General features: G+C 41.8%; 1 protein-coding gene across 2 annotated transcripts; it reads left to right on the top strand.

Moving 5' to 3' along the window:
- Positions 1-5,411: 5,411 nt before the first annotated feature.
- On the top strand, positions 5,412-20,443 carry larp4aa (La ribonucleoprotein 4Aa). 2 transcript variants are annotated; one of them, XM_080764488.1, is made up of 17 exons: positions 5,412-5,966; positions 9,099-9,216; positions 10,796-10,954; positions 11,063-11,147; positions 11,261-11,397; positions 11,514-11,617; positions 11,730-11,840; positions 12,236-12,289; positions 12,389-12,598; positions 13,034-13,137; positions 13,358-13,399; positions 15,320-15,547; positions 16,084-16,138; positions 16,227-16,385; positions 16,498-16,640; positions 16,724-16,934; positions 17,856-20,443. In XM_080764488.1, the coding sequence occupies exons 1-17, from the start codon at positions 5,850-5,852 to the stop codon at positions 18,246-18,248; spliced, it is 2,430 nt and encodes an 809-aa protein (XP_080620614.1). In that variant the 5' UTR covers positions 5,412-5,849; the 3' UTR covers positions 18,249-20,443. The 2 variants fall into 2 exon arrangements, with proteins under 2 accessions (XP_080620614.1, XP_080620615.1); XM_080764489.1 differs by lacking the exon at positions 13,358-13,399.
- Positions 20,444-20,659: the final 216 nt, after the last annotated feature.

The following is a 20,659-nucleotide window of genomic DNA, read 5'->3' as shown; positions in this document are numbered from 1 at the left end:
CCCGGGTGTCCGTTATGTGTCCATTACCCTTAGATCGCGCCGCCGTGGATTTATTTATTTCCCAAATGGTCTAAAAATGAGTTATTTAGCATACTTTTACCAATGAATTAGCCTATACACAGACAGCAACTGATTAGCCTATTTTGGACGATATGGGTCTTTTCTCGAGTCGGTGTGTAGTCTCACTATAGTCTGTGTAGATTACCCGGTGGTGTTGCTGCCCCTCCCGGGAGTCGCGGCTCATGGCTCTTCACAGACGGCACAGAGACAGCAGTCACTCCGCTGAACGTGTCAGTGTTGCTGCAGTGGTGTGAACTGTGAACCGTGCGGGCACTGGTGGTGGTGCTGAGTTCTGACAGCCGAGTCACAGCTTCTTCTTCTGAATTACTTTATCTTTGCCTTGGAAAATACATTTTGCGTTTTGCTGTTTCCCAAAACAAACCAGCGCGCGCTACTGTTTGCTACAAAACGACTGGAAGCGGACGAGGTTTACAGACATACCAATAGTAGCCAATCATATGCTGATTAGGCCAGTTGCTGTATAGCCTACCTACCCGATCACCAGGGAGCAACAACACACACACACACACACACACACACACAATAGCCTTCTATATAATGCTGCGCACATATATTATATATATTTAAAAAAATACCCAGCATAATTTTTGGGAAGGCTAAGCCTTCCCTAGCCTTACACACCCGCCGCCTATGGGCACTGTACTGTAGGCATATAATACCTGGCTAGGTGAAAACAAAAGAAACCTGATTAGCATTTGAGTACTTTTAACACCTCTGAACAGCCGGCGGAGAGGTTCACATTTTCGGAATTTTGCGACAGAGTCACAGAGGGTCAATAATTCCCAGAAAACCTGTAATGTTAATATAAAATGTCCACGAAAATCTTCATGGGGGCTAAAAGGGGCTATTTAATTCTTCATGGGAGCTACAGCCCCATAGCCCCCACAGACTCGACGTCGTTGATTTCATGTATGTCATTCATTGCTTGTTGGTGCCACAAAGTTTCAGTGTCCGTTCACCATTCTGCCCTTTATTTTAGTATTGCATATTCAAGTATGCTGTCTCGGCTCACTCAAGCCTTTTATGGCACCTTGTCGTATCAAGATTGGTGCGTTTCAAATCTGCTCTCAATCTGCTCAATAGAGGCAGATTGCATAGGGAACCCAAGCTGTTATTTAGTAGACAGTTTCTTATTACACGCATAAATACCCCCAGGAAAGTGATCTAAAGCTTCTAAACGTCATTAACATATATTTTTTTGCAAAAAGGGTGAAGTGTCCCTTTAAGTTAATTCATACAGAAAAAACCTGTCCTAGGCGACTTGACCTTCTGCCACCTTTTAGCTATAACCTTTGGGCCGCAATGCATGGTAAACAGCATATAGGTGTGATTGTTAGAAACAGTGAGAAAGAATTGGACACTAAACTATGCACTCAGCCAAACAGCATCCAAATGGGATTGTACCATGGGACCAGTATTTTCTATCAGGGCGGCCAAGATATGTTTTATCAGGTGGGCGATATATATGTTTTCATGCCTGTGTATCTGTCTGTCTGTGTGTTTGTGGCTGATCTTGCAAACTGCTGGACCAAGTAGTGCCAGTAGGCCTTTTCAATCCGTCAACAACTTTTATTTTATATTTTTGTGAATGTATTACCGCAGATCTCCATCCCTCCACACTACAACCTGTGATGTCCCCATTCAAGTAAGTGCTTCTATCCACTACTGTAGGCCTGGCTACACATACAGTACAGGTATGTCTGTGTTGCCGACGTCATTCACACTATCTTTAGTTTAGAGTTAGACTCTAAACTAAAGAGCTCATTACTCTAATCTTTAGAGTTATGAGCTACACGCTTGTTTTTCGACAGTAGTTTCACAATTCCTCAGACAGACACACAGCGACTTACAACACACAGACACGCACATTTTCAGCTATATAGTTGATATAACAACTGTGTGCAGGAATTAAGAAAATAAATACATAAGATTTATACAGTGCAATACCTATGATTCATACAATATGAGTATGACACGGCGTGTGTTATTCCTGTCTGTCCTTCAGTCTGAAATAAGTGTATTTACTTGTGCTGATAAGATAATGTATCATGTTTTGTATGGAAGTAATGAGAAGTAGTAAATGTAACAGCTGCTATTTATGCACTGCATTCAAGAGTTCAACCTTCCCGCATCTGTCAGATGGGTAACAGTGGAATGGGCTCTCAATGGGACCATTAAACTCTGGGGTCCTGAAGTATATTTCCGACCACATCAGTCCCAAGAAGGAAAAAAATAAAAAAAGACAGGCACATTGTTAAAGCAGTTAACAAAGTTAGTAAAAGATGAACACAAGCCACTACATCTGTGCATCTTGCCTGCCGTCGAACAGATCACACATTTTCAACTATTCCAAACATACTGTGCTTTGTAATATTTAACATTGATTGATGGAATACTTTATTAACAGTTTGCAAAAAAGGTACAGTACCAGTAACCAAACAACAGGTCTGTGAATTCTCATATATGGACCTTTATTTCTTTTTTTTAATTGACGTTTTCGGGCCGGGTAAGGTGTGAAATGTGTGCTAATTAGTAAGGCTATGCCTCGGGCCAGCCCAGTTAGGGCCCAGGTATGACCGGGCCTTAATTTTCGGGCCTGTTGAGAACTCATGGCTGCCGGGCAGGTATCAGTCAAAAGGGAGACATCGAAGACGAAGGACAGTGATCAACATATGGAATGTCAGAACAGGTCAGCTCCATATATGGAGATCTAAGGGTTTGAGGTCAGATGTACAGTTGCTGGCTGTCCTAAAAGGATAACACAAACATCTTTTTGATGACTGTTAATTGGTACTACATTCCACATTGTAGTGGCATAGCAGTAGAATAAATTTAGCCACTTGTTTGTGCCGAATTTGGGTTGAAAGAGTCAGATCAGTGGATCCCTCTGGTGGTGTGCTTCTGTGTGTCTTATTGAAGTAGTTTGACAGGTACATGGGTATCTCTGTAGTATTGCGTATCTTGAAGACCAGGCCCATTGCATGTTGTTTTACTCTGTCCTCTAGCGTGAGCCATCCCACCCCAGCTAGCATAATGAGCAGTGGTTAGGTGAGTTCTAGGTGTGATCGAGGCCAAGTGGTAACCTGACCAGTTTGTTTTGGGATGTCCGAAGCCTTAATTATTTTGATTGCCTTATAGTGGTGCTATGGTACCATGAGGTGCATGCATAATTGGATGAGATTTTTAGGGGCGAGGACAGGGTTACGTTCACCTCCACCATCTGTTCTTGCCTCTCCAGTTAGGATTTCAAAACCGATTCAACTCAAAACAAACATTAACAAAATAACAATTGAACAATATTTATCTATTACACTAATTAAGTGGTTTTTAACCAGTGGTCCGGGGACCACAAGTGGTCCTTGAGGGGGTTCCAGGTGGTCCCCAGCTAAATTAGGGAGTTAGTAACCAAATGGACCCTTATATATCTTTAACTCTTGAGAGCATAAAATGAAACCAAAAGGAGCTTTACTGGTCCATTTGGTGATATTTGATCTGAGAGGCTAAATCTCATCAAATGGTGGTCCGTGGCTCAAATGGCAAATAAATAATAGACCTTGACATGAAAAGGGTTGAAAACCACTGCACTAATTTACCAAACAGGAATTAGATCAGTTGACTATGGATTAATGAGTGAGATATGTAACCACTTACTTCTGACCTAAATTATATAGGTCTACTTTGTTGACCGGAGTCCCCCAGGGTCTAAACTAGGTCTTCTAGTATTTCCCTCTGCACTGAATCTCGCTATAGGGTTGATGTGGTGTGGTGTGTTCAGTGGCTTATCCATTTCTCCTGCGTCTCAGGTTTGACCAAACAGTCAGTATGAGTATGCATCTTCATACCGGTAATCATATTTTATCATTGTTTCCCCAACTTTGTTAATAACACATATCAGCCATACCATATTATCCAATTAAACACAAAAATGCATTTAATTATAGCCTTGGGTTGCAGTGGTATGTGAGTAATTGTACTTTACTTTTTTACGGCTTTCGCCTTTATTTTTTATATCTTTTTTTAATAGAGGGACAGACAGTAGGCTGACAGGAAATGGGGGAGAGAGATGGGGGAGTGACATGCAGTAAGGGCCGTCGGGATCGGGAGTTGAGCCCGTGTCACACTGCCAGACTCGGCCAAGGTTCCTGGACCGCCTAATTGTACTTTACCATTTTGTGATACTTTTAATTCCACAACATTTCAGAGGGAAATATTACTTTTCACATCTGACTCCATATTAACAAAAGGCAAACACATAGGCCACACCAACAATGATGCAATCATGCTTGTGTGGGAGGACAATAAAGAACCTTTTCTCTCCTTTTTAAGTTTCTTCTCAATAGGCAGCACCTAACGTTTGCGCTACCTTTCCTATTCCTATATAACATTTTACTTAACCACATTTTGTTACTTTGTGTAACCAAGTGGACCTGTTACTAAGTGCTCCTTGTTATAATTAAGGGTGGGTTTTATTGGCAGACAGGGTTTAAAAGGGCATTCTTGCAGGGAATTCCCTTGCTATAGGGTTGGTGCACCTGAAGAGGACAAGAGGTGGAATGCATAGCTTTTCAAAAGGTATTGGCATATTGGCCGCCTGGTCACTGAATTAGTAAATAGGCCTAGGCCTATGTTGTAAAGCATGCCCTGATTCCATGCTGTTGTGTTCCTTCTCCTCCTCTGTTATGCCACTCCAATTGGTATTGTATGTGTTAGTTGGCTTACCTGGCTATATGATTGTTGGTTTTTATTACTTAATGTACAGAAGGCAGAAGAATAAAGAGCCTTTTCAATTAATTTCCATGCCTCATCCTTGGTTCACAAGTCTTAATTGGCAATTCTATTTACTATGACATGTGTTTTCCTACTATGCATTGGGATGGTATGGGATACATACTATTATGTATTAAGTTTGCAATGAACACAAATGTATCTACGGTATTATAATTCAGGCCTACACATGAAATGTACTTTATGACAGCCATTGTAGGGGCCACATAAAGAAGTTGGTGCATGTTGGCCCACATTTTACGACTATAGGTCTCAGCTGGTTTGAGATTACTATTTATCTACCTGTTGTTGGTATGTGTCACTGTTGACAAGTTAGATGCTGTGCCTGTGTCTGCATCTTTGGTGAATGTTGTCTTAACCTGTCGCAAAACTATAAAAAAAAAACATATAGGCCCATAAACTGTAACAGTTTATTTATACAAGAGTGTCTACATTGAGAAAGTGACAATTTAATTAAAAAATGTGAAATAAACTGACAGGAAAGGGAAATGGGTTTTAGAAGAGGTCATCTAGATTGGAAGTCGCAAAGGCAGCCGGGACGGGGGCGGACGAACTGTCTGCGCTTTGGGAAAGGTGCGTGCCGTGTCCCCAGTGTCCGCTCCGGTCGCCCGGTTAGGAATGCGTCTCACGCGTTTGGTGTGCGTTGAAATACTTGGAAGAAACGCAAGCGGGACGATGATCTACTAAGAAGAGACATGCTCCGGTGTCATATATAGAATTAGTATCGTATTGACCGGGTTTGATTCCTAGTCCTACAGCTAGCTACCGTTAGCCCGGCTGGTTGATTCATAGCTAGCTTGTGTAGCATAGGCAGCTAGCTAGCTGTAGTGTTGCCCGTCCACTCCAGCCCCGTCGATCAGGAGACAACCACCACACCGCTTTTCTGACTGAGCTCCGCCGGTGTTGTGAGGGGAGGCGTCGGTGGTGGAGAGCGGGGGGCCTGGGAGAAAGGGACGGGGTAGACGGTGAGTCAGGCGCGGCTGATGAGTTCGGATCAGGGCGGAGAGCCGCTGCTGTTGCAGGAGGAGGCTGATCCGGGACCGAAGACCGGTGCGAAGGACGAGGCTCGGCTTGGGATCGAGGGAGGGTCGGGCGGCATGGTGAGTTGCGGCCTTCTTCTTTTAGCACAGCTAGCTTGCAACAGACTGTAGATGATGTATGGGAGGACACGACCGTGACGTCACAGACGCGCAAGGAGCGCGTTTGGCTTGCCTTGTAGAGTAACTTGACATTAAAAGGTTTATATTTTCTTTGCCGGACGATCCTTGCACGTGTGTCAGTCGCTTAACAGAAAATGGACATTGACAACTTTTAAATACATTTTCGTCTGTTTCAAGGGCCTCGTGTGTCGGAAGCGCTTGACGCTTAGCTGTGATATCATTGACGAAACCTTGGCAAGTTTGTTCTAGAACACAGCTACAGCTCATTAGAATTCTCCTGTTCCATTGCAACCGGGCCGAATTGCTTGGCAACTGTGAAACTGTAATGCATATTGTGCGTTTAAGTAACATTTTAACCATAAGTCGTGATGTTTAAACCCTTAAACACCCTTAACTCGTCGACAGATTGATATTTTGTTAGACATGGAGGAACAGAACAGCAGTTAATGTGACATGCAGTTTTGGAGGAGAGGTGACGATAGTTATCATTTCGAACCATCATATAATTACGGTTGTTCCAAACGTTATTACACACACACACACACACCACACAACCAAACCACCCCAGCTAGCAGCAGCCCTTTAAAATGGCTAATGCTACGCAACTGAACTGTATGGGAAGGCTTATCAAGTACCGTAGTTTGCTGAGTAATCATTAGCTAAAGTTATGGCACGAATGTGAAATATCAACAGGGTCGTTTGAGGGTAAAGAGTGAAATACTGTTTGTGTTTTAGTTTTTTCTTCTTCCGTTTTCGAACTATGGTAGCTAGCGTATCGCTGCTTGCTTCGATGATTGGCCATCGGATCAATGTCCATCCACTCTGCTAATCGCAGTTGGCTAACTAGCCAGCTAGCCATCTAGCTACTGTATAACATGCGTTGCAAATACCTGGCCTATGTTACGCAGTGTAGTCAGCTGACTGGATTTGGCTTGCTACGGCCTGTAGGACAGACGAGCATATGCCGTAAACATGTGTCTGAACGGTTAAAAGTTGCACTTCAAATGCATGGCAATCGTTATTAGATGACACATTGTACTGCTAAGACTCGGGCACATTTCTTTATTTGGAGAGCGATCATTGTAGAGGTGGTGGGTGAATGTTGTCCGACCGTGACAGCTGTTCGTGTCAGGCCGGGTGCGTTTGCAAGTAACACGTCAAATATCGATCTGATAGATCGGTGACATGGCTGGAGGTATGGGTGACACAGATGGTTCTAGTAATGTACATTGTCTGATAAATATACATATTAAGGATAAGGAACCCCTTGAGTTTTAAAAACTAGCCAGAACTGCTCACGTTTGAAAGGAGATTAATACATACTGTGAGACTCGTTGGTATCTTTATCGCTTAAAGTGTAGAGTATGCGTTCTATTCTCGGCACCAGACCTATACCTGCAAAGTCAGTATTTCTTGAGCCAATATTTCTAGAGTATGATAGCTGTAAGTTTGTAACCAGATCTAGAGTACAGTAGTAGACAGGCGGAACTTCTAGTGATATCTTTGCACTGACGTAAGAGTCTGTTGGTGTAGTCTACTTTTATGCTAATGAAAGCATGGTACCGAGGCTAGTATAAGCCTTAGCCCACCTTGCCTTACTTTCTGGGGGTTTGTTGGCATTTAGTGCAACACAACCCTGCTGCGCCAGGAAGCACGGCGATATGCAAGAACATGTTTAATTTGGAACCAGATCAACAACACTATCATGGTTTCCATTTGGACTGAAGGACTTGAGATGGCACGTGTTGTGTAGCCTGGCCTAGTCTACTGACTCCCCATAAATGTTGTGCTGCCCAAGGGGGCAGGTACCAAGTCACGCGGAAGACCCCTATATGGGTAGCGGGCAGATTGACATGGTTCCTCTCCAACGGAGAAGAAGGTTGAGTCGGGCTTGGCGGTAAACACTGAGATGGAAGACCGCTCTTCTTCATGCATGTGTCCCGCCGATGGAGTCTTGTAGTTTTGGGCTAAAATATCTACCGATTTAGGTGGGTTTGGCGGCGCATCGCGTTTGCAGAGAACCCCGTTACAGTCGGGTTTTGGTCCGTCTGGCACTCGTTGAAAATGGTTTTGTTGTTCGAGGTAAGCAGAGCTGTAACATGCTCTTTGTTGACTTGTAGCGTGGGCCACGTGTTAGTATTCATGTTTTAAATGACTAGTTGGTTTAGTTGCGTGTTTTGCAGGTCGTCTGTTTTTGTGTCTGGTCCGTTATTTTGAAAGTAACTATTCATTGCTGAAATGCGTTTACACGTGCCATGCAGCGGTAACATTGCAAACATTTTGTGGCTAAACTAATACGCACACCACTTGGCTGAAGTGCATGGTTAAAGTATCATGAAGAAAAAATATAATCCCGCATACTTTACTCATCTGTTCAGTAATTTAATGACAATGTTTCGACTTAGCCAAGGCTCTTCAGTCTTCATCGGGTCTGATTATTGCCTTTTTCTTTAAAGAAAGGCAATACTCGAATCTTTTTGACTAAGTTGTAAAACATGTAGGCCTACAACTGATTGAAATATTTAACAGTTTGCAGAATTACAGTACATTTCAAGCACAACTTTATACAAAGACAACTCTGTTTACAAGAGGGTCCACCTTGTTCAACTGATGTGTATTGTAGCTTTTTTATGGGTCAGTATTGGAACATGTAATGTTACTGTCTTTGTTACTAAATTGTCATATTGTCCAGTATGTTCTCTTCTTTCTCTAGAGATAACTGTTTATGAAAATTAATACAAACTAACGCTGGAGATAAAAAATTATATGCGCCGTCAATGCAGGGCTGTGTTTGTGTTTTAAACTCATCATTTTCAAACTCATGATAATGTAGCTGTCCTGCTATTCCTTTTTTTTTTTTTTTATAGTTTTTTTTAGTTTCTCAGCTCATGATATATTACATACTATTTAAGCTTTTTGGGACGGGCACCAGCACACACAATTACCTCTACATTTGCACTTGCCATTGTAATTTATGACGACTTCTGTTGACAGTGTTGAGGGGAAGAAACTGTTTAATCATATATAAAATCACAGAATTATTTACTTTTGAATTGTTTCTTTGTTTTGAAGGTCACTTCTAAGGGCGCTGGTCTGAACCCCAATGCCAAGGTGTGGCAGGAGATCCCGGTAGCACCCAGTGACGCTGGTGCTGACGGGTCCCCCTGGTCCCCCTCAGATGCCACAGACGGTGAGAGATGCATTATTAAAATAAACATTATTGTCCTTTATATATATATATATATATATATATGTATATATATATGTATGTGTGTGTGTGTGTGTTTTGGATATTTCCTAATCAATGCCAACTGTAATGCTAATGTCTAAATGCCACTGAAGGCCTTGATTGTTTTCATTACTGTCCTTAAGAACTTCTCTGTACAGACTACCAACACATTAAAAGTCTTTTCCATATTAAGTCAATCAATAGTTGTAAAATGACATGTAGCTAAATGCTCAATGCCATCATTTATTTAATCATGCAATTATTAGATTACGAGTGCAGTTGTAGCAGAGTGGCTCAGCCTGATGGCCTCAAAAGTCTTAATATCTCCCCAGGTCCATAGGGATATCTCTTTGGTCTAGTGGTTAAGATATTGGACTTTCACGTGGGAGACCCATGTTCGAATCCCGGGTGTTATATTGGTGCCGTGACCCCGATCAGGTTTCCCTGTGGGAGGAGGTCAAAAGTGCTGTGAGTGCAGCAAAGTGGCTCTCAGCCTCAGACTGATGACCTCAAAAGTCTTTCTCCCCCGGTCCATAGGGATATACCTTTGGTCTAGTGGTTAAGATATTGGACTTTCACGTGGAAGACCCAAGTTTGAATCCTGGGCGTTACATTAAAGGGATTCTTCATCCGAAGAAAATTAACCTGTGACGCATTGAATTCATAAAGACCTTTTGTTTGTATCTCATTCCTTCCTGGTGAATGAAGAATAAAAAATATAGTGGTACAAAGTGAACGGCAAAACTATCAGAATCCATTTAAAACTCAAACGCTCACAGTATAGTCAATGTGTCTTCTATCCAGCCCTTGTCCTCATTGCATCCAAAACAGCATTTTAAGTAGAACTTTATTTAAAACACTTTTGGGATAAACGCTCTCATGCAAAATGAGCAGTGCATGTGAACTCTGCTCGTGTTGCACACCCAGGTGCGTTCCTTGTTTGTGCATGACACTATTTAAATTGGAAGTCTTTTAAGATGGTATGTTTCAGTTTGAGCAAAGATGTGCTGTTTTGGAAGAAATGAGAACGCATGCAAGACACACGGATTATACTGTGAGAGTAGCTTTGGACTCACACTTTTAATATGGTTGTTTGGCTGTTAAACCTGGATCACTATTTTCTTCAATGTATCAAGTATTCTCTTTGTTTGGGGATACTCCCTTCACTGAAGGAATACCCTGTTAAATAAATTAATTTCACCTGAATTTAAGGCATCACAGGGTGAGTAATTGATAGAAGTAATTTGGGGGGTGTATTACTTTATATGGCCTCTGATTAAAGGGGCTAAAGTGTTTTCCAAGTTGCTGCAAAATGTTCTGTTCTCCAGAGTTTGCAAGTTTGTAACCACCACCAATACCTTCAGGCCATTATGGTCTCTTTTCAGTTTATTAAAACATTGACTTGCAATATGCAGATTGGCTTACGTCAACAAATTGGCTTTCGTTCAAATGTGGTTACATGTTGCAAAAGGGTGGGAAAAACAAAAATGATGGCTTATTTATGGACTGTTCTGATGGGCACTCTTGACCACCACCACAGGTTATTCTGAGACTTTGCCTGCTGGGTGCAAGCCATACACTGTAGGATTCACAACTCTGGAGGAAAATGGCTCCATAGCGACAGCTGAGATAGCAGTCAATGGAATGGACCCCCCGGAGCTGGGATTTTCCTCTGCTGAAACCACCACAGGGTCTTCAGGTCAGTCTTGCCATATTACATCTTTATGGTCCCAAACATATTGCTCTTCTGTCTTCATCATCACATGCTACATTTGACCAACTCTGACATTGAGTCCTTGGTTTGCAGTAGAGTTGAAAACTGAGGAACAGCCCATCTCCACTGAGAACCTAAGGGAGTCACTCAAGAAAGAGTTGGAATTTTACTTCTCGAGGTAAGAGCCAGTCGGAAGGTATGAAGTTATGGTCTGGGAATATGGACTCCCAAGTGGAGATTTTTCTCATGTTCTTTGACAAATGGATTTGCCTTTGTCATTTTGTGCATCAGGGAAAATCTGTCTAAGGACTTGTACCTGATGTCCCAGATGGACAGTGACCAGTTTGTCCCCATCTGGACAATTGCTAGCATGGAGGGCATTAAAGTCCTCACAACTGACATGGAGCTAATCCTGGATGTCTTGAGATGTAAGTAGACAAATATAAGATTGAAGATGACTGATTGAACCTTCATAATATGAGATTTGATGCAACATTTTTATGGTATTTGTCTATTGATCATGTGTGTCTTGTCTTACCACCAGCCTCTCCTATGGTACAAGTGGATGAGAAAGGCGAGAAAGTACGTCCTAATCATAAACGGTGCATTATCATCCTAAGGGAGGTCCCTGAAACGACACCTGTAGAGGTAAGACAAAATTGTGCTGTTAAATGTACATTAATCTATATTCAAATGGATGAAATTAGCTGTTGGTCTTCCGGTTATATGCAATTTTGTTGTTTGTTTCCCCTCACTGTAGGAAGTGGAATCACTGTTTAAAAACGATAACTGTCCGAAGGTGATAAGTGTTGAATTTGCCCACAACAACAACTGGTACATCACATTCCAATCAGACACGGATGCTCAACAGGTAACTGCAGCTGAATCACACTGCTTTGCTGCCATGTTCTCTGGGGGCGTTTTTAGTGATTCACCGAATGTATCGGTCAATATCAGTATCGGCTAATAAAACTGACATTAACCGATGGCAGTAGCTGATATTTATCTGTTGATAAGCATATATTTTGCATTGGCTGTGTTGGTTATCTGCAGCCTACCAATCTATAGATTCGGAACATTAATTTCTTGTATTGAATATGTATAGTTTCCCTGGCACAAAAGGTAAATAAAAATGACAAACTAAAACGTCTATCGATATCGGCTAAATTGTTATTTTAAACATCGGTATCGGACAAGAATTTCCATATCGGTGTATCCCTAGTTATTTTATGATGTGCTTGATGACTTCATTCCACACCACCACAGGCATACAAGTACTTGAGAGAGGAAGTGAAAACATTTCAGGGAAAACCTATTATGGTGAGTGGCAGTTTAATTCTTCTTTTCACAAGGATGCATCTTTTAATGAATTTGTGTACACCTTTACTGAGTTTTGTCCTGTTTCCCACCTGATGACAGGCCAGGATAAAGGCCATTAACACATTCTTTGCAAAGAATGGCTACCGTAGCATGGACAGCAGCATGTACGCCCAGCAGTCCCAGAGCCAATCCCAGTACAACTCTCCTCTCTACATGCAGCATGTCTACCCCCAACAGCAGTATCCAGTCTACGGCATTGTACCTCCCACTTGGACGCCGTCTCCCACACCGTACTTTGAAACTCCACTGGTGAGTCACACAATTCCGTCCGTTTATAAATCAAGTTAACAATCCGATAGCAAGCTATTGACTATGAGTCGATCAACTATCATACTATATTATTCAAGTGAGACCCGATGATGAGATATTTTGCGCATAGAGGGAAATGTTGTGGAATGATTGGCTTTGGCTCTCTCCCTCTTTTCTCTTCTATTATTCTGTTCTTTTTTCTGTTGCTTTCATGTCAAAGTCATGAACTCCTATCCCAATGAGCGTTCAGATTATGAGATCTGAGGGTTTCCGTTAACATTTTTTAGATGAATGTTTATATGAACAATCTGAAGATTTTTCAGCTCTGTTCATTGGTAATTTATGACAGCTATGACTGTACTAAAAGTGACATTGATCATTGATGGGCGTGAGGGGATGTCGATGTGTGTAAAAGTTTTGTTATTTAATTTGCAGGCCCCGTTTCCCAACAGTAGCTTTGTCAATGGATTTAGCTCTCCAGGACACTACAAAACTGGCACCAACTCACTTAATATAACGCGCCCTTTCAACAGGAACCGGTAAGCATAAAATGTTCTGCTCTATGCTGCGAGTTGACTGTTTCTGTGTGTGTGTTGTAGCATCACTGGATGTGGGGTCAGCGGTTTAGTCCAATAATGTTTGCCACCTGTGCACATTATTGCAAACACCTAAGAGATAATCCACAAGTTCTGTGTAAAGATAATGACACCTCAGAGAAATTAAAGTTCTTTATCCACTGTCTTCTTACTGTCCCCACAGTGTACCCCTCTATTCAAGAAAGAATGTAATAAATGCCTTCAGGTACAACTGTTACAATACACTAACCTTCATCACTACGCCCCATCTCTTGCCATACTGCAGCAGCCAAATTACTAAATTCATAACTGGGCCCATGCCTCCTGCCAGTCAGAATAAAAAAAGATTTTCTTTTATGGCTCTAAGCCTTTTAATCAATGTGATGAATGTGTGTTACCAGTTAATGGACATCCTGGATTTGTCATTTGATAAATGTAGGCATGCTTACTCAAATGGCTATGTCTATCTGAGTAGGGGTTTTAACCCATTTTGGACGGGAACCCCTTGATGTTTTAAGGATTATTTTATACTTTAGCTATTGGAAAATAAATCTACAAGCTTGTAGCACGGCAGTACCAAGTGCTGCGCTACGAGCTTGTAGATCTGCTATTTTTTGAAAAATCGTGTAAATGTGCAAATCGTTTAATATATAGATTATTTCAGAGCGATCGTTTTTAACTCAAATCTTGTTCTGGTGGGGTCCTGGAAAAACCACTGACATGGAAACATGTTTTTTCAGAAAACATTTAGGATTTAGAATACTTTTATTTTATTTTAAATTGACCTCAGTCCTAAATGGGTTAGGTAACATCCACAGTGGCTCCAAAAACATCATGATCTCCCATTATCACATGTGACAGTTTTTCCTCATCCTGACTAACCATCCATTTTATTATTTTTTGTTTCACTGTTGACTTGTCTTTGGTGACATGGTTGTTGCCAAAGAAGAAGCTTTAACAAGAAAACATGGCTGAGTTTTCATTTGTCAATTGCATAAATAAAATGGGTAGTGTAGGTCTACCTAGAATGTCGAGCCATATTCTGAAAGGTTTATTTTAAAGGCAACATTGAATCAAGTATTTTGACCTGTCCTAAAAGGACAAAATTCACTATCCTAGTCAGACCTGATGAGATCATGATGCACATGGAGGGAAAGTAGGCTGTGGAGTGAGTGGCTTTGGTTGTCTTTCGTTTCTGTCATGTAATTATTTTTTCTTTCTTTGCTCTCTGCCCTGTCCCACCGAAGTCATGAACTTACACTCCTATCCCAATGAGCATTCAGATTATGAGATTCAATCAATCAGATCTGAGGGTCAGAAGAGTATTTATTTAATGTAATTTAATCTAAAACTGCAGGGTGTTTTCTTTCTGGCAAATGGTTTCAAATTGACCATATAGTTTTACTGTTTGGAGTTTAATGATGCCTCAAGTAGCTTGTTTTGTTCATGCGTAGGAAATGTGTCAACTCTGCTCAAATATCCATTTACTGGATGCTGACTGCCAAATTTCATAAGCCTCACTGCTTTGACAAATCACGGTCACAAACTCAAAAATAAAAACTAAAGTATTTTGGCCTGTCCTAAAAGGACAAAATTCACTATCCTAGTCTGACCTGATGAGATCATGATGCACATGGAGGGAAAGTAGGCTGTGGAGTGAGTGGCTTTGGTTGTCTTTCGTTTCTGTCATGTAATTCTTTTTTCTTTCTTTGCTCTCTGCCCTGTCCCACCGAAGTCATGAACTTACATTCCTATCCCAATGAGCATTCAGATTATGAGATTCAATCAGATCTGAGGGTCAGAAGAGTATTTATTTAATGTAATTTAATCTAAAACGGCAGGGTGTTTTCTTTCTGGCAAATGGTTTCAAATTGACCATATAGTTTTACTGTTTGTACCTTGTTCATGCGTAGGAAATGTGTCAACTCTGCTCAAATATCCATTTACTGGATGCTGACTGCCAAATTTCATAAGCCTCACTGCTTTGACAAATCACGGTCACAAAAATAAATAAAAATGCACTGCATGTCTGCACATTTATCAAGGAGACAAAGCATGCTGTCTTATCTCTCCTACAGATAATTGTGTCACTGACTGTAGCAGCATCTACCACCAAATGACTTAATTACTTAATCTTCCTCAACAGAAACCATGTGAAGCCTCAGGTGAGGACCGGTGAGCTGGCTCCATCGTCTGTTACCCCTGTCCCCCTTGAGAGTCTCACTGGCCTACGTAGCCCCCAGCCCCCGGCTACTGTACCCACTCCCACCACTAACTCTGTTCAGGCCACCACTGACCTGAGTGCAGCGTTCTCACATCTCACCTCTTCCTCCTTGGACCCCAGTGATGACAACGGAATGGCTGGACGTGGAAGGTAAGGCTGTCTGACACCTGTTGTAGTGTCCAAGACGTTGGTCAGTGATTTGCATTTGCGCATCGTTACTGTCATTCAACGATCATGGCTTCTTTTATATTGGTTTGAAACCAAGATAGGCATAATAAACCTTGGCTTCAGCCTACACCTTTTCGGGCCATGTTCTGACACATGGACTAAGGGATTGTGGATAGGCTTTTGTCTTAAGACCTGATGATGAGATCTTTTGCGCATAGAGGGAAAATGGGCAGTGAAAGAATTGACTCTGGTTCTCTATCTCTCTTCTCTCCTTCCTTTTTCTTTCCTCCTCTTTCACCAAAGTCATAAACTTTCACTCCTATCCCAATGAGCGTTAAGATTATGAGATCTGAGGGTTTGAGGTGTATACTTTATATATCTGTTCTGTTAAGTGGCCTGAAATAAATAAAATAACTACCTTGGGTTCGCCTTTGCGAAAATTGACATGCATGTAGCTACTGTGTTGTGGGTTTAGATTTCATTGAATAATCGCACTTAAAATAAATTCTGTAATGCAGACGGAGCACTACCTACAGAGGAACACGGAGAAGGCGAGAGGATGAACGTCTTGTGGTAAATGGCATTTTTATAATTTGTTTGCTTTGAAAATGGCTGATATAGTCTGTGGTTTTCTTTGACTGAATTAAATTTCCCCTTTCAGAGGCCTGTACCGCTAGCAGAGGTCAAGGTTTCACCCCCCAAGTTTGACCTGGCTGCTACCAATTTCCCTCCTCTGCCTGGATGTGTGGTCAGCACACTTGGAGAACCTGTGCTGGAGAACCGAATGTCAGATGTTGTACGTGGTTTGAACAGGGACAAGGTTAGCATAAGTGGCAGATCATTACTGACCTTTTCCAAACTTGTCTGTGTGCTGCAGTGTAAAAGTGAGTGAACCACCCATGTTTAATTTAATGCCTCTTTGACTTTCACAGATGGAACAAGGCAGTAAAGAAGTCACTGTCGGTTCAGGCTTAGTCCACGGCCCAGTCACAGAGGAACCTGTGATTGTCTCTAGTCCTGCTCAGACTGCAGGCAAACCTTCTGTTCTACAACCAATTGGACCACCTGCCCCCAGGTAAGAGGTGCAATCACATGCAGAAACCCTGATTAGACAATTAGAAATTATAATTTGTACTGAAACTTCCTTTTGTTTTATAGCATCACTCGTCAGGACAAGAAGGTTGAGCGGGCCGAGCCCCCATCCCAAAAAATGACCCCACCCACACCTGTTGCGCCTGCAGCCAACCTTCCACTGATAACACAGCCTGTATCCAGCCCCAGGCCTCAGCCCAGTGCTGCTGCCACACCAGCTTCCCCCAGCCCCCCTACCCCGGCTCCTGCTACAGCCACCATCGCCACACCTGCCCAGGTGAGTTTTAGAAATAATGGCCAAAACTTGAAAAAGTATTATTTTCTTCTAGGCATGAAGTGTCCACCGGAGACCTGTTAAAACCCTGAACACCCAGGGTTATTTAATCCATTAAATCATAGCGCCCAGCGATTTATAGCAGCGGAGCACTTTTACCAACGGACCGGATGTTATCCCGGATGTGGCTGAAGCAGCTAGATGTAGCCAAAACACTCTAGGGGCGATCAACAACAACGGGAGGTATGATTAATTATACTGAGACTAGCGACGGGACCACAGTGGGCCGTCTTACACATCATTGCTTAGAATTAGACAGTGGCGGGGGGGGGACAATTTCGATCACGTCCCACTGTTGCTCAACATCGAATGTTGTGCAACAGACGCTCCCAGCCTGTAGAGCGATGCGATCGGTTTTGATATCCGTCCTTTTGATCAATCTCCGTCCTGGGCGCTGGGTGTTATTAATTGAAAGGGCGGAGAACTTCGTCCTGTGAGCTCAGGGTGTTAAAAAGGTGTTGGTGCGCTCATTTTGAAAATGGAGAGCTTGCACTTTCAGAACTCTTGACCCAAAACACAGACCTGACTGCTAAAGATTCTTTTTTACTGGTCTCCTTTGGACACATGGATTTAAGGGATTGTGGATAGGCTTTTGTCTTAAGACCCGATGATGAGATATTTTGCGCATAGAGGGAAAATGGGCAGTGAAAGAATTTACTCTGGTTCTCTAGCTCTCTTCTCTTCTCCCCTTCCCTTTTCTTTCCTCCTCTTTCACCAAAGTCATAAACTTTCACTTCTATCCCAATGAGCGTTCAGATTATGAGATCTGAGGGTTTGATGTGTGTGTTAGAAAAGGAACTTGTATTGTAGTTGTCTTAGTCTGTCAAACGGTAAACACCATTATTTCTATTTTGTTTGGTCCAGGAGCCACGTAAGCTCAGCTATGCCGAAGTGTGCCAGCGACCACCCAAGGACCCCCCTCCCGTGGCCCCTGCCCTGGCTCCCTCTGTCACTGCATCGGGCCAGCCTCTGCGTGAGTTGCGCGTGAACAAGGCAGAGGAGCCAGGCTCCAGCAACAGCCCTGGAGACAAGCAGGAGAAGGGCCACGACAGGGAGGGGGGCTGGGAATGCAAGGAAAGTCGGCCTCCACGTGAACGCGAGCCCCAAGGCTACTATCGCAACAATGGTCCTAGAGGCACCGGGGGTCTTAAGTTCCGTGATCAGCGGCGCCCCCCTCCAGCTCAACGCAGCTCCCCTCAAGGGAACTACAGGCACACTGGCAAAGAGCAGAATATCCCACCAGTATCGCCAAAGTAAAAACTTTATATGAATGGGAAAAAAATGAGTATATACATGGATATATATAAATATATATATATATATATAAAATGAATAACCTATAAAAGCAACAACCTTGTGGTAGCCACCTCACCCTGCCTGGAACTTGTCCAAAGAAAAGCTTTTAAAATGACAATAAGACTGGGACATCCAGGACTAGTGGGGAAAAACATCATCTGAAGAAGTGTGAACTTTCAAGATTGATTTGAAAAGGGAAAAAAATGATCTCATTTTGGCCTCCAGAAAATACTTAAAAGAATTTCAGTCAGTGCAGTTTCTCTGGAGGCCATTTCCTTTCAGCTCTGCTGGGGAGAGGTGGGGTGCTGGGCCATGTAATAGGCCCTCTACCTTTTATTGATTTTATTTTAAAGAATAGATGTTGGTCTGCAAGGAACATATGCACTAAGAAGAAAAGAACATACATATGTTATGTACATATACAAAGATATCACTAACACGCAATGAGACATCAGTTTTTTTTCCTTGTGTGGCTTAAGTTGTCAAGAATGACTGAAGGGTTTGACTGATGTCTGTGTATGCATTGATTGAACAATTTGGAGTGCTACAGTTTGCTGTTGCACTGATTATGAATGAAATGGCAAATATTGATTTTACATCTGAGATTCAGAATCATTGTCCTGACCCTGGACAGTGTCGTCCTCAAATGTATATTCATGAAATGTGTGCTATGGTGGTATTTTGATCCCGGTCAATGATTGGCTCAAATGTATCGGTAAGATGTTATATATATGATTTAAGCCACAGCCAAGCCTACAGTTGGCAGAAAGGTGATTTCTTTTTTTCCCCCTTTTTTTTTAAACCCTGAAAGTCACTCTGGATGTGCACTGACCTGTTATCCAAGGTGAATCTGCTAGCTTGGTCCAAAGTTGTTATTTTTAAGTTGCTTCATCTCAATCCGCTATCCCCCTGAATGCATTCAGAACATACTCATGCTGATAATCAGTCAGGCTCTCTGTTTACAACTACTTTGCATAGTAGGACTATGTAATTTTCAATGACGATAAGGAATAGGTTAATGGACAGATGTGACTGTGTAATGCGCCTGATTTGGCTTCTCTACATCAACACAAGATATCCAGGTTAAGCTAATATTCATGTGCTGTTCTTAACAAGGGTATAGTGTCAAAAGTAGGCTGAAGATTGCTTTTAGCTAAAGATAATAGCTATCTAACATTGGGCAGCCAAGTCAACGGTGTAAAAAATAATCTGACCATTATCATGTGCTATGTGCCAGCTGCCTATGATCATAGTCGACTTGGATAAGTTAAAGTTTTGAGTTTTATTGACGATGAGGTCAGCTAGGCCTGTATAATGTAGTCATTGGGGAATCTTTTGGCCCAGTCAAACTGGACTTTAAAAAAAAAAAACTGTAGAGGTGTAGTTGCCTATGCTATATTGTTCTAAGCCCTTCACTAGAGATGTGTGTGGGAGAATGTAATTGTTCTAGTGCTGAACTTACAGAGGGAGGCTGTCAACAGGTATCCAACAGATTGTTTTTGTGCTTTTTAGGGTGAGTTTGCAGTTTTATTTTCCTTCTCCCCCTTTTTTTTTTTAAATTTGAAACGAAAGAAAAAAACTGTTTGACTTAGAATTTGCAGTTTGACTCACTGTATGTATTGCTTTTTAATTTTTATTTATTTTAATCCTACTGTGCAACGCTTTTTCCCCAATCTTGGTAGGCTGGTTTCCCCAAAGTTGTGTGAAATCGCATTTGCAGAAGAAAAATCAAGCATACGACATTTGTATATTGTTTGCGATTTCAGCTGAAAGAATACTTGAGCGTTGACTTTGGGTTTAGTAATGCAGTAAACGAGTAACCAATCACTGGGGCTGTTATTTCTTTTTCATTAATGAGTATGAGCAGCTAGTGATTTAGTGTAATGAAATAAATGCACTAACTTGTAAAAAACAAAAAAAATCTTACTCTTAAGTAATGTGAAATCATTTTTAGAAGCGTATGGTTATGATATTGATGTTGACAGGCTTGCAAAAACTACAGGAATTGCTTTTTTTTTCTCCATGTTTGGTTTATTTTCTGTTAATTTGGGTTGGGGTGGCAAAACGAAATATAGTAATGGATTGATTAAGTGTTTGAGACACAATTCTAGAACTGTATGAAATGTCACCAAAAAAAATAAATTATTTTGATTTGGCTTTTGAGTGTCCCCCTGTTGTCTGATATCTTATTTTGGCCTTCTCTACCATGCATACAGCACACATTAATAGTTGACTTTTGACCATTACCCTAGATATGCTTCATAAAACAGTTTTAAACGTGAGGAAAGTCATTACTCATTAGATGTGTCCCAGTTCACGGGTTGTACCCTGACAATTGTGGATTTCAGATTACACATTTGTCAATGCATTTC

Source organism: Protomyctophum bolini (genome assembly GCF_963924005.1).
Source record: "Protomyctophum bolini genome assembly, chromosome: 5".
Lineage (NCBI taxonomy): Eukaryota > Metazoa > Chordata > Actinopteri > Myctophiformes > Myctophidae > Protomyctophum > Protomyctophum bolini.
The sequence above is the reverse complement of the archived record's forward strand: the minus strand, read 5'-3'. Positions and strand labels throughout refer to the sequence as shown.

Coding starts and splice junctions, on each gene's coding strand:
- larp4aa (XM_080764488.1), top strand. CDS start 5,850: ATGAGTTCGGATCAGGGCGGAGAGCCGCTGCTGTTGCAGGAGGAGGCT. Junction 11,841..12,235: donor CAGACACGGATGCTCAACAG/GTAACTGCAGCT, acceptor ACACCACCACAG/GCATACAAGTACTTGAGAGA. Junction 15,548..16,083: donor GGAATGGCTGGACGTGGAAG/GTAAGGCTGTCT, acceptor TCTGTAATGCAG/ACGGAGCACTACCTACAGAG.